Below are 15409 nucleotides of genomic sequence, written 5' to 3' on the forward strand. Positions count from 1 at the left end.
GTGAAATTATCGGGAAGTCCTGATTTGCAAAATATTAGACTAGCTAAATAAATGGCATATACAGAATCCTGCTGATTACGGGAAGGGGAAATTTTGAGGTAGAATTCTTTATCTTGGTGCGCAATTCAGAAAGAAATCAAGAAAACGCCAATTTGAGAGAGACAGAAAGGAACTTTCATCTTCTAAGATATGTTGAAAATATAAGAAATGGTTATAAGGTTAGCAATTAAGAGGTTTTTGAAAATTATGCAACCAAAACTATCGTATTTATACATGCACATCAATGGGCTAAAATGAATTTCTATCGATTTTGTTTTTATTCTATCTTAGAAAACTTTAATACTACATAGTAGCATCTTATTACAGAAAGATTTACCAAACCACAAAAAAAGTGTGGTTTCTGGCACTTGCACTGCTTGTCACAAACTGAAGCTCAGGAAAAAAGGAGAAGGCAAATATTAGACAAGTGCTTTAATGTGCACCCAGAGTGTATAACTTGAAACATGATTGTAATGATGCATCACTAGAATCATGATTCAAGTTGCACATTTTTGCTGTGTGAATGCAAACTGAAAGTATGCAGGGTGATCTGAATCATAATTCCAATGGTGTCACAAATGATGGTCCAGAAGTGTTTTCCAATCAAACATTCACCAAAATTACTGAACTAAACTGTCGTGTGAACGGATTAACCCCTGAACCGCATTTTTTTTTTTTTTTTTTGGGGGGGGGGGGGGGGGAGAGGGCGGAGCTTATGGTGACCTTTCAACCACTCCCGCAGAAAAGCCACACTCCTCAAATGCTTGCACTGTAATCAAAATGCAGATCTTTGCTGGAGACCATGTTTTATACCAGGTACTCAAATGGATGGCTCATGGAGGTTGATTTAAATGGTATTCAAAGTGGGATTTTTTTTAAAATTCATTTGCACAAATAGATAAATATATAACATATATTTCTTCACTGCTAAAATTTAGTGTTAAAGTGTTATTTACAATTAAACACTTGGAAAATCATGGGGAAAACTTCACAATATCGTAGTTGTGGCTTCTAAGATGTTAAACAGAAAGCCCCGTGCTTTTGCATGACTTCCTCCTTTAACTCACACATCTATCATAGATTATGTGAATATCTTGACTGTGATTTTATGAATAAATAAATTGAATTAAAAAAGCAAATTGAAGTAGTTACTGTTCAGATATTTTGATTGTAAAGATTGAACATCCTTTCCATCACTTTTCAGAACCTTAAAATATATTTGAAATAACCGAGAAGGCTTGTGGAAGATGCTTGGACAACGAGGTGTATGGGGTTCAAATATCTCTGTATGGTACATGTATCTGCATTTTCCTTCCATCTGACCAGAATGCATCTGCTTCTAAACGGAGTCACATTCAAATTCATCTTTATACAATCAATGCAAACACTCTCACCATCCTGGGTCACACATTCAGAGCAGCTTTCATCCTTAACTCCTCTTGACGTTACCACATGGATCAACACTTTGATTTTTGATTGTCGTTTTTGTGGCATGATAAACTGGCTCAAATATCTTCATATTACTTATTGGTCTGTTTCCCTTTTTGTGAGAGGGGGGTATGGTGGTAACTAGTCAATTCTGTATAGTGTAACCACTGAGGTAAATACAGTCGATCACAGATGATTATATATATTTGTGTGTGAAGAGTCTGTACTTGGAGTCTAGGCCTTACATCAGACTGGTGTCATTTCATTTGCTACTGGCTACTGAGCCAGCCCACTGTAGCCCCTGTGCCCCACGGATGACCTCTCTAATATGACAGAAATATTCTCCATCCCACACATGGATGCATTGCGTTATCATATGTACAGATGACGCTCACATAGTACAGCGGGACATCTGTTCTGCCTCAGAGCAGGTTCTGGTACAACATCCAATACTCTGCCTCCGTAGCTGCATTGACCCAAATTTCCAGTTCATTTGGCTCTTGTTTGACCAAAGTCCGAGCAGCTAATGAAATTGAAATACTCAAAAACACATGCCGGACAAGCTTGTGCTGTGAATAATGTATGGCTAAGATGAATAAAAGTGTCTTGACGTGTGTGTGCAATAAAATGGAGTGGGATTTTTTTTTTTCCTGTCCGTGCCAACATACTGTAAAAGCTGTTTATATTATCTTGAGGGTTTAATTTTCACAAGTTTTGCGAATCACTAAACAACACACACAAAAAAGTCACAAATGTACAGGCATTAGTGCACTTACAGATTGTACTATAACCTCAGTCACCATCTCATTCACGAAAATATATGATTCAAATTATGAATGAAAAAAAAAACCAACTTTACAGCACTGTAGAACACGATATATTCGCGGCACAAAATTTTCGCGAATTGGAGCCGACAGCCTTTTTCGTGGCATGTAATTTTCGCGAATTGCCACTGGCGTACAATGCAAATAGTGTAGACAAGAAATTTCGCGTGCATTTTAATTACACAAATCTTGGTGCTCACGAAATTAAAATACACGCAAACGTTCCTCGTTTTACAGTAGTTGCCCAGTCGCAGTGACAACGCAACAAAGAAACCACTTGCCTGCCATATGTGTCTTTTTTTGGGGTATTTTTGTATCAAGGCTTAATCTGCATAGAAGCATAAAATCTCGTTTTTGCTTCTCTATACATATTCCCTCCCCCCATAAAAAGAATGTTTTTTTTCAGCAATCTGAAAGTCTTACAGATATCTTGAGATCACATTATTATTATTATTATTATTATTATTATTATTATAATTGTTGTTGTTGTTGTTGTTATTATTATCATTATTATTATTATCATGAGGCGTTTTCACATCAGCCCGATGTTTCGAAATAGTGCACTATTTTCTGACTTGGGAAATTAACCCGATCATGAAATAGCGCGCTACCTAATAATGTGAACACAAATTAGTGCACTGATTGTATCGCTCTGATCGAGAAAATTTCTCGAGTCCAACTCGGGAAATTTCTGAAATAGCGGGATAACATAGCGAACTAGCGCGCTATTTGATGTGAAATCGCCTCAAGAAATTAGCGCGATGCATCCCATCATGCCTAGCGTGTGTAACCCGAAAGCATGCGCTCTCCTGGTATACCCCACACTGTTTGCGCATGCTCAGCTGTCGAATTAGCTCGAAAAAATTTCGGGCTAATTCTCTTTGGGCTGATGTGAATAGGAAATGAAATAGCGCGCTAATTTGTGATCGCGAAAAATATCTCGAGCTTGGATTTTTATCGGGCTGATGTGAAAACGCCTGGTGTGATTTGCTAACCTGCTCCCTTCAAAATCCAAATACCTAGCATGCCATCTTATTTTTTATTCTTAACCTGTGGCCATTTTGAAGTAAAACTTAATTCAAATCAACAGCAATTCTGGAAAAAAGAAAATGCTTTGTCCTCTACCTTTTTTTTAATTCATTAAGATCAAACACACCCGGAATCCAATATGGAACTTACATGGAAAAGAAAATGTGCAATAAAACAATCCTTATCAAATATAAACATATATATCTTTCTGATTGCAATCATTGCTAGTTACATGTATATGTGTTCATGTCTGAGTTGGTACTTTCCGCAGGATTCAATCTGTAGCAAATAGTTTTGATTTCACTTGTATATTTCCCAAGTTTCACTGATCCAAAATGTTTGGAATGTTCATGCATTCAGCACTTCAAATGAAAGTCACACAGTTTATCTTGATGTACTGTTGTTATCATCACACAACAACGATATCAAAGCTGCAACTGATCGGTCGACTAGGCAGGAAAACAAAAATCAAACAACATTCAAACAAAAAAACTTGTCAGTTATGATGGTGAAGCTAATAGGCCACACATCTGACCCATGTTGACTTTGATCGACAAACTGTCGATCTGCCAGAGGCAGCTATTTTTATTTTGGAGCTGCTTCAGACATAAATAAATGGATGTTCGGCCATCACTACCACCACAGCCCAGCCACCCAAACCACATCCAATGTTGGGTCTTCTTTTAAAGGGGCACTTGGGGCAAAGGAAGAAGCAGGAGCATGTCAGGAATGATAAATCAGCGTGGAATCCAAGCAGACCAGGTAACCTGTATACTGCATAAGCTGTTATTTTCGCGAGGGGTTTGATTTTTCGCGAATTACGCGAATCACTGTTGAACTGCGAATTTAACAGCACATGAAAATGTCGCCATGCGCTGGGGTAATGGTGCAACTACTAAAGCCTCGGTGTCAATTCATGAAGACATCATCTCGTGAAAATATCTGTGACCTCTTCATTCGCGAAAATATGATATTGTATCTGTACGCGAAAATAACGGCTTACACAGTATGCGGTATATTAGCGAACCCGATGGCAGTGTGGAAGAGCAAGAGCATGGAAAGTTTTGAGCCCTCTCTTGAGAGGTACAGAATGAAGGAGAAAATGTGGGGGGAAAAAGTCTTTGAGAATGAGTTTTGTACACAACTATATGATCACTATGATGATGTGATAGAAGTTTGAAAATATTTAGTTTGATATTTCCGATAGTTTTTGAAGAGTGTTTGAATCAGTGATGATAATGATGATGATGATGAGAGATCTAAAGCTTGATTAAAATAAGAGACTACACTGGCATATATGATGTGATGTTAGTACAACATTTCATGAACAGTGTTAGAAATTTCAAAGACTGATATTGACAAATTTCAAGCACTTTCACTCAGTTTTGCCTATTCTTTATTAGCCAGAAGCATAGATCTACAAACCAATCCTCTACAATAGCATGTGCTGACAAATATGTTTACACACTAAAAATTATCATTCAATGAACATGCGTAAAATCAAGTCATCATTATCAATTTCAACAAAGTTTTCAAAGGAAATGTAAACTAAATCACAACATTTCTTAACACAACAATGATGGAATTCAATGTTTGATCCCTGTCCTTTAGGAATAAATATAAACAAAAGATAAATATTATACTCTGAAAATTATTTTCATCTTTCTTAATACAAGAAGCCAATCAAATTAAAAACTACTTCACAACAACTACATAAACTGAAATGCACTATTCCCTTAAAAAAAAGAAGACAATTTAAGCTAAAAAATTGCAAGATTATTAGCACTATACAGTATGCAGATGCATGAGCAAGTATTGCTGAGTATACAGTTGTAGATATATTTGACTGAAATAGGAGCTGAATGAGACATCTTGTTAAACATTACAATTGACAATGAAAGATGTGCCACCAGCGCCAAACAACTTCTAATCATCTCTCCCCTTGGACTGGAGAGGGGAAGTGGATATCATTTGTATGTTTGTCATGCACATTCCATAAAAATCATTGTCACGCATCTGCACGAGACTTTCATCAGCTCCTATTTCAGTACAGTCAGTCGGCCAAGATGTGCACATGACTTTATTTGCAGTATTATGAAAGATAATTACACATAAATTTACAGAGTGGAAGAATCTTGTTTTCTTTCTCTTTAACAACAGTAAGTTATTATACTACAACATACTTAATACATACAAGATAAATATGTTCTACTGTCACACAATGCATACAGCTACTGACAAAGAAACATGGTACATACACCTACACACACACTACAATATCCTGCAAATGTTATGTATTTCATGTCAGGAAAAAAAAATGTCCAATTTCATGCATGCATAGATAAAAGGTTCTTTGCACAAAACCTCAATGTCAAATAGACGGCATATCCTGATTAGCAACTTTAGAGTCTCTGTAAAATCTTATCCTTCATGATACTTGATTACACACGGAAATACGGAAACCCAATTATTTCTGAGAAACATTCAGGTCCCAAACACCAACGTTATTTCCTTTTCCTCACTTTTTTTTTTTTTTGAACAACAAATGTGACCAATGCAAGTTGGTTGTTTGCTGCAAACGCAGAGATTTATCAGTATTCTTCTTTCACTCTCGTGAGATGCAAAAGTTTGTACCGTCAATCAGTTTACACGTTCTACATGGCACCAGAGTCGCGAAGTGTTACATCTCAAGTGTATACAATGAATTGAAATCATTCAAACAACTTTTACTTGGTATTTAATTCCCTTTTGAATTCAATCTTATAACAAAATTGTTTCCTTTTCATCTCCTTTGCCAAAGCAGAGTATGGTTTACTTTTTATTCTCTCAAGACTTTCATACTGAACAAAGATTTATCATTACAAGATCTGTATATATACCAGGGTGTATATATTTGTATAAGTGTGTATGTGTGTGTCTGTGGGTGAAATAGTGAAAATATTTCTTCCACATATTAGATATGAACACATGGACAGATTAATGAATTTAGCTACATAAATAATACTGGCAAAGCAAGGCCCAATCAATCTAAAACATGACATATCAAAAACAACAGCACTTACACTTGCAACTATACGTAACTGCGTAGGATGCTGCATTCAATCAGCATATATACACTGTGTTCTATTCTCTGTAGCGTCTAAAATGAAAACACAGCAATATTTCTGTCACTGGACACATCATGTCATAAATATGATAACAGACATAAATACTAGATTTAATATATATGTATAGACATCTGTATATTTTGAATTTGTGCTCTGAAAACTTAATCCAATCTCTTGAAATTAGTGCATAGATATATATTTCTTTTACAATGAACATAACCTTTGATATTTCATACTTCAGCCTATAGTTCTGCAGTTTAAAGGTTTGGGGGAATTCGATAGGTTACAAATTGCTTGCTTTACCACTCTTCGATACTTCATCAATGTCAGGTAAAAGAGGCATTTATTATCCCTATTTGCACGGCTCATAAAATACAGGAACACAGTAAAATCAAGATCTTTTCACCGGATAGGACCTATATACTGCAGAGTAATAGTGCACCACTACCACAGCAAACTATGTCATTCCAAACCAAAACGTATTTGAAACATGTACCAACATCTTGAGTGAGTGATCGCATTTGAAACTGCTCCATGCTCTATCATAATTATCTACTTCTGAACACTATGCATCCATATCTGCTGTACATAAGCAGCAAACAAGGAGGGGAAAACAAGGGCCTCTTCTGCACAAGTTTTACAGAATATACATTCTTCTGATCATTTAGCCCAATGTTGACACCCCTTGACATAGGAACGCTTTCAGACTGGCAAAAGAACATGTTTGTAAGCCTTTTCATAAACATGTTTCATGCTGATCAAATAAATTTTGTATGACTGAGAGGAAACTTAAATACTGGTGGTGTCTCTCCTGAACAAATACCTTGAGACCCACTTGACCAATCTTAATCCCAAAATTATCTTTTTATTCAAGTTTTTATTTGATTTGACCTCTCCATCATGAATGATGAGGTGGAGCCTAACCTGATCTTGTATTCACTTTACAAGTGTACTCATGGTGCATGCTTACACTTACATTTGTGCTCTCTTCCAGGGAAAGTGTTTATACAGAGTTGTCTGTTTGAAAGGCCACAGAATTTGTGATACAGCTATTATACATGGATGTCTCTTGCAGATAGCAGTTGGCCAGGAGACTCCATAACAACTCCTTAGAGATGCAATTACAAACACAATCTTTTGAAAGTCTGAAACCCCAATATAACGCATACATGTACATATGGAAGAAGATAGATTCACCTTCTGTTTCCCTTTGACCCCAATACCTCGTTTGTAAATCCCTTCAGAATCATCTTTTGTCTGATTATGGGGTCGCGACCTTGTTACATACCACCAGGATCAAATCTGAGAATACACACATGCACAACTGCATGCAAAGTTGAGACTTTTGTGTCGAACAATTTCTTCGGCATGCCATTTACCAAACAAAAGAAAAAAAGGAGGGGGATAAATCAAACAAAAAAGAAAAGAAAAGGGAGGAAATCTGATGCAAGAAAAAATAAATCCACAATAAATCATTACCAACCACATGTATGGAAAACAACCCAACAATAATGGAAGGTATGTCATTTTTGTCATGCAGCATTCTAACAGTTGGAATTGTAGCATGCCATTCAGAATTTGTGTTCACTGTGCATAATCATGCTTGATGGGTGTATGTATGGGGGTTATTACCGGTATAAATTTTGTGGGTTTTGAGATTGTTTGAAGGAAATGTGCAAGTCTGGTGAGACATGGGCCCTATATTCTCCAGTCTAGTCAATAGACAAATTCACAGCTTGGTCTGTAAAGTCTGCAGTATGACCCTGACACTGCTCAAATAGTGCAGAAGTGAAGCTATCTCAATATCTCACATGTTCATATAAAATCTCCTGATCCCAAAGCGTCCCTTTTAACACAGTTGAGATATCTCAGTCCAGCGAGACTCGCAATAACATCATTTGAGATGAGAAATGGGAATCAGACTTTGAATCAGGCATGAAAAGTGAAAAGTTATTCCATTCTCATTTGGACTGTTACCTACAGTACAATTTCACAACATTGCTTGTATTTTTCAGTTTCTAAGCACCATCAGAAAAGGGCAGAACTGCTCCATTCTCATATTCATTTGACATGGTGTGGGATGTGTCCTGCACGGACACTTTGTTTTACCCCATGCACTGTACTTCAGTGAAGATGACATGTACAGAGCTGCTATTTTCATCACTTCGATCTGACCTTTTTGGCCAAACCCTAATGGAATTGAGGATTACAAGAGGCTGCCTGATCAACGACAAGGAAAATAATGTATAATCTGAGGGAGTTGCAGTAGAGTACTTTTCCCTATAAAGGGGTATCTTCTACTGTCATTACTAAAGAAAGAGTTTATCTTGCAGTAATGGATCTAGACATATTAATATTTTGCACCCCCTCTAAGAAAAAGGAAAGCAACAATGATGTACAATGGTTATCAATCCTATCATCTAGCTTCACTGCATAGATATTAACCACCACCACCACTTTATTAGAAAAGCTTTTAAGATCTCATTTTCATGACTTAAATTAATCTTTAAACAGGACAGGTCACTCTAGAACACCACCACACAAAGCACATCAAATACACACTTTGAGATTGTTCTAGCAAATACTAGTGGAGTGCAACATAAAGAAAAGAAAAATACAAAACAAGCCAAATCATTTCTCCTCAACTATTGCTGAAACAGATTGGGCATATCAATGTTCTCCATTATGGATGTCAGGATTGTTGTAAGCTTATACAGTGAAAGTCAATCAACAGCAGACTTCACACAGGGTTTTTCAATATACTTGGGCTAGTTCTAGCCAAATGCTGAACAACTCAGGACACGATACTTATCTGTAATAAAGCTGGTGTGATTTCTCAAGGAAAACAGGAAATTGTCATCATGGGCAGAACAGCATGGTGATTACAATACTCCAGTGTGCATGTGCTTGCACCTCACTTGCTATGTCCCAGTATGCCCTTACGCCCATGTTTCTGGAGGGTTTGCACTTCGGATTTAAACTACTAAATGCGATGGGGGAAAAGCACTCTCTTAGACTTGATAACCTTGACCTACATAGTGTAATGAAACAAAATATGAGCATTTGCTGTTGGTAAAACCATGTAGATAAAATTGCTTACAATCTCGATTCATATGCAGATGATGAATGGAAATACTTTGCTACAGCTGTGGGCAGTCTCATTCACTGATATTTTCCAGCTTTGTGGTCGGCAGATAGCGAACAATACATGCATCAAGGACAATACAATAAACTGTATCACATCTGTCTGAACAAATTGTTTCGACAAGATTCAGAGGCTTCGCCTCCAGGTTTAGATATTATTGACGTGCATAACAACGTGTGGCAACGCACATTTGCGATCATATTATGGAGGTTATGTAGGGAACGTCACTTCTTGTGAATCAATCAACTCTGCTCCTGCGCAGGCATCAATCTCCACAACCTAATTGGCATGGCTAAATATAACAAATGCCAAGACTCCTGCCTTCATTATGTAACTCAGTGGCTACATCCAACTACTGTTATGAGTACAGTGCATATGAAATGAACACTGGGCATGAATAAAACTGCCCTGCTGTCACTGGTTATTGCTCTCATTGGTCCATTGTAGGCTTTGTACAGAATGGTCACAAGGTATTCATCCTTGTACAATTATAAATCAGCTTTACATTTTCACTCTTCCAATGTTGGATGCAATGTTCTACGTGTATACACGGAGTGCTCATAATCTTCTGAAAATTGTTCATTGCCTTTACAATGCTGCAGACTTCAAATGCTGAAAGTGGCTATTATCAAATGTGAGATCATTTTCACTTATTCCTCGCAGAATGTGTCCCATTTCTTGTGGTGGCACATATACAAAGCACTGTACTTCCTTTCGAGGCATTACCAGCAATGCAAACTAGGGAATTTCCCCCTGCTTCAAGATTTTATAATGTAAGTGGTAGTTTCATCTTACATGTTACTGCATGATATGGCACATAGAAAAATACTAATAATACATTTGTGGTTCTGCACAGACAAGATTTGTAATGCGTAAACTCAACGGGTAAGAAATGGCATAGTACTAGAGCAAAACATATGGCATATGAGAAAAGAATTTTACAGCATATTCGACAGCTATTTGAAAAAAAAAAACACATTAGTTTTTGCACTGAGCTTTACACGATTCTGAATTTGGCCTATTAGACTCTCTTCTCATATTTCGCACCACATAACATCATCAATGTTACTTCCGGATGCACTTGGTGATACTTTACTTCAATAAACCAATCTTTACGATATTGACAAGAACTAAGAGCCTTCTTGGAAAGATATCTCTACTTCCTTGTATATAATGGGATGGAGCTAGAACCAGCCTCACAATGTACCGGTAAGCATGCACAGTATAAACCCATATGCTGGAATTCACAAAGGTAGATTAAATTTTGTCCATGGTTTAAGCTATATTTCTTCTGCATTGATTCGATCATACATTTTGTATCAAACTTTATGATTTGTATTTCTCAGAGATTGTTACCAATATGATTTAATAAATGTATACTTTGTTTTTGTATTACCTTTTGTTGCTGGATGGAAATTAAGCACAACTGAATTGAAAATTGAAATGAGAAAAATGCATATGAAGGATTGTGTACAAGAACAGACATTAAATAATAACCGCACACTGATACCGTACTCGCGTGTGAATGGTATGCCAATTTCACTCTTCTTTTTTTTTAATTCCGTGAACTAAATCTAAACCATGGTTTTGATTTGAACCATCTTTGTGATTACAAGGCTTTACAGTTTCACTTTCTCTTCCTCCCTAGTAACAATCTATGCCAAATGTTTAAGATCCTTTGTATGGTAGAAAGACAGAGGCAGTCCATTAGAGAACTTGCATGGGGTTTGTTCTGACTTATTCTGATTCTAGTGTGAGAGTAGTGTGAAGGCGCTGTCTTTTAAATTAATTTTCCTTTAAACCACTGCAAAGCAAATGCCTTCAGAAGTCAATCAGGCAAAAAGAGCTATGAGATACATTTATTGTCTAACTCATTTTTTTTTTAAATATACAAACAATTGCAAACTGACCGTTAAGGACAAACTTAATACCTTCCATATATTTCCTGTCAAAGATGATAGGATTCCATCGTCACAAGAGTTTGTTCAAGGGCTGTTTGTTCCTCCTCCTTCCTGCTGTCTGGGTCATCGAGTCCATCAGAACTTCTTCCTTCCGCTGGCTGTCGCCATGGTGAGCCATCTCCAACAAGCTGGTTGTACTTAAAGCAGTTCACTTTACATATGTCGTATGAAGACCTACTGGGACACTGAGCCAGAGTCTTCACTGTCAAAACATATCACATCCCTGGCTCCTTGCACTGACTTGGAATTACAGCTTATACAATGGTACATTTCCAAAAATGCAAGTTACCAATAACATTTGGTTCAATATGATCAATGGAGAAATGGTTTACATACCTAGCATTGATTGTTGTGGAGATTTTGAGGTTAGATATCTCACAGGATAAATATTGACCAACATCTGATTTGATTGACTGATGGAAAGCATTCTTGATTATGTGCACAAACCATGCAACACTGCATGCGTGTCGTCATGCACTCGGGACACACTGACTCAGGGCCCTCATGAAATGACACCAAATAATGCTGTCAGCTAGCTGGTAAGTATATGATGGTTGGTATGATGAGTTAGTTGAATCCCACAAATACCCAAAATATACACACAATAAAAACACCACATGCATGAGTTAGTTTGGTGGCAAGACAAGGCTACGTGTACAAATATATAAGATCACTAATCTGTCCATGTGTTCACCAAGTTGTGTGTGGATATGTAGATACACCACCATAGTTAGTAGCATCTATAATGGTTAGTTGTAAGGCATGTTGATGTACATGTTCAGTATGTATGGTTTCCCTATATACTTGGTGGGATCACTGAGTACATTTACATGTATGATACATATCCAAAAAGGACTGGAGGCAGTCTTCTCCACTTTTTTAACAACCATTATCTATACTGGATTAATCAATCAAAGAATTGTCTTAAAGGAGGAAAAAAATCATTGGCCTTTGAATAATACATTTTACAAGCCATAATCATCCCCATTTTCGAGGCGGTATCTTGTCACTGGGACAATGTAGCTGTTTGGACTTTAAGGTTTAGAATGTAAAAACTGCATCCAGCCCTTTCATGCTGTACATATTGAGGTAAATAAAATAAAGGACAGAGATCAAGTGTAAAGAAGGCCCATCACTACAAGAAATGAGGCTGGTTAGAGTAAGGATAGCGCGGCATTCTCATTGGCAGGCGGTGGTGGTGGTGGTGTGGCGGTGGTGGTGGCCGCATAGATCTGAAAGGGACAGGGAAGAGGGGGCCCATTGGCCCCATCCTGTGGGCCACTGGAAGACCCATACTAGTCACCCAAGCCATTTGATTCTCACTCACTTTGGAGGGTTTGTGTTTGCGTGGGCCTCTCCGCTGGCTCGACATCTCATTCTGGAACTCCAGGTCCTCAAGACGCTGGGTGAGAGCAAGCTTCTGCTGGATGGCCATCCTGAGCAGGGAGTTCAGGGTCTTTTTCTCCTCCTCTGCTGATGCCAGCTGACGATGCATGTCATCCAGCTGGGTCACGTACTCATCGCAGCGCTTGGCAAACATAGCGCGCAGACTAGCAAAGCTGGCCGCCTCCTCCTTCAGGGCCTTCAGCTCATTTCTCAGCTTCTTCATTGTCTCCGCGATGATCGCTTTCTCATGCTCATACTTGCTCTTGAGGTTGGCCAAAGCGACCTCAGCAGTCGTCTTGTTGGCTTTCAGCACTGTCCTTAGAGTGGCAACCTGTTCGCGCTTTGTCATGAGCAGCGATTTCAGCTTCACCACTTCCTCCTTCAAGTCCTCATTCTCAGCTCCACCCCCATCACTGCTGTGCTGCCGGGACATTTCAACGGCTTGCTCCACAGAACGCTTCAGGTACTTGATTTGATCTCTGACAGTCGAGACCAAGGTTGAACATGTAATGGTGTCACCATTGAACTTGGCATGATCATCTGCTCTCCTGGCTGGACTGGACGTTGCAGAATCTGAGCTGCTTCCATCTACCACATCCTGGCCACCATTCTCTGTGGACACCTCCTTGAGTCTGCTGGCAATTTCTGCTCTGAAGCCATCCCTCCTGCTTTGCCTCGTGACCTTAAGGTGATCCTGCATGATGCGGTTCGGGGCTTCTCCATTGACCATGCATACGTGATGGTACAACTGTGCAATGTCTTCACTGACAGCAGCAAGCTCATCTTGAGTGAGATTAAGCTGGCCTTGGGCATCCCCCACCATGTCATGGACACCCTTAAGCTGTGACTGCAAGTCTTTGACAGTGTCCTGCTGTTTGCGATTCCTTTCATTCATGAGTTGCACCTCTTTCTGGAGTTCCACTTTGTTGCCCTCCTCTTTCACCTTCATCACCATGTTCTCCAACTCACTCTGCAGAGCCTTATTCTTAGCAAGCACAGTGGCATACCTCTTCTCTTGGAGCTTGTAGAGACTGACCAGTTGATACAGCTTCTGGTGGGTTTCGTCCAAATGCTGATACTGTGAGGGGTCAATTTCCGTATCTCCATCTGTGCTCGAGATGTTGAGGTCGGACAAACTCTGGAGGGCATCACGAGTTGTTTCTAACTCCGATTTGGACTTCTCCAGGTTTTTTGAGAGTTCACTTTTCTCCGACTCCAGCTGATGAAGCTGCTCCTCCAACTTTTTTACTTCTATCGATTGCAGCTCGCTGAATAAGTCTGAGGCTTCCTGCCCTATGCTAGCGTCCTCCTCATCATCCTGCATCTGCCGTTCAAAGCGTCGCAGCAGCGGATGGCCTCCAGCATCATCATCTTCGTAGTCTTCTTCCATGAAGTGCATTTGGGAGTTATTCTCAAGGTCTACATTGATGGCCTCCAGCTCTGAAATCATAGCCTGGTCCAGCTGCTTCTTGAGTTGGTGCTTCTGGTCCCGCTCACACTCCAGGGCTTGCATCGTCTCTTCAATCTGCTTCTCCGAGATCTCCTTCAGCCGTGCCAGGTCCTCAATGTTGGAGTTGAGGTACTGGATCTCCTCTGCAAGTCGTCGATTCTCATGTTTCAATGATTCATACTCAATCTGGGACGACTTGAGAGATGAATTCTGTTAACAAGGATGAAATTGCACATGAATGAACAATAACAGGTAATTCCATCTAACAAGACACACCATAAAGGTACTCTGATGGTAATCTTGATATGCCATTTTACAGCATGGTAAAGTGCTATACATGTTTGACTCTCTTATAGAGAGCACGTAGTTGTGGAAAAAATGTAAGCATGAACAGACTTTGATCTAAATTACTTTCAATCACGAGAATGTAAAACATACTTCACACTTTTCGAAAGTACTGCACTGTTTTTCCCAACGCCATGTAAAATCTGAAGATGCCTAAAAGGGACCGGATGTTTTTGATCTTTTTAAAATTTGATGACTTTTCAGTTTTGTCCACAAGCAACATTTCAGATGCATGTATTATCTTTCTCTCCATTAGACAGAGAAAGTGGCAAGGATGGAGGCTAGAGATATACAGATGAACTCGACTAAGTTGATATCTTCCATTACCTCATTTAAGAAAAGAAGAAATGAACAGCATGCATGAAACTACAGTTGCCTCTTCTGGGGGGTGTTTCATAAAGCTGTTTGTAAAGTTACGAACGTCTTACGAGCGACTGGTGATCAGTTCTTGTGCTGAATTATGGAAATTCTGATATGTATAGCACATCAGAACTGATCACCAGTCGCTCGTAAGTTGTTCGTAACTTTACGAACAGCTTTATGAAACGCCACCCAGGACTGCATAACAGCTCAACACAAATTTCAGCTGCCATAGAAAGTACAGGTATGCACTATTCACTATCTGAGAGAAAATTTGGCATGATCAATATTTTTTGCTTTTGAAATTTTTGTAAGACGAATGATGCATTTCTAAA

At 38.8% G+C, this 15409-nt stretch overlaps 1 protein-coding gene across 4 annotated transcripts in view; it reads right to left on the minus strand.

Annotated features, from left to right (window-relative positions):
• LOC139724106 (protein bicaudal D homolog 2-like) overlaps positions 1–15409 on the minus strand; it is a 53934-nt gene that overhangs the window by 19426 nt on the left and 19099 nt on the right. For 3 of the 4 annotated variants that reach the window (XR_011710411.1, XM_071635307.1, XM_071635306.1), the window contains exon 3: positions 12861–14579. Coding sequence is in view for 3 of the 4 variants with exons in the window: in XM_071635307.1 (XP_071491408.1) it covers positions 12861–14579 (1719 nt within the window). In the remaining variant the exon portion in view is untranslated. Of the gene's footprint in view, positions 1–10158; positions 14580–15409 lie in introns of those variants that run through there. The other variant, XM_071635305.1, reaches the window with a different exon arrangement.

Source organism: Diadema antillarum, unplaced genomic scaffold (genome assembly GCF_040938485.1).
Source record: "Diadema antillarum isolate AM-2024a unplaced genomic scaffold, OU_Dant_1.0 scf00000207, whole genome shotgun sequence".
Classification (NCBI taxonomy): Eukaryota; Metazoa; Echinodermata; class Echinoidea; order Diadematoida; family Diadematidae; genus Diadema; species Diadema antillarum.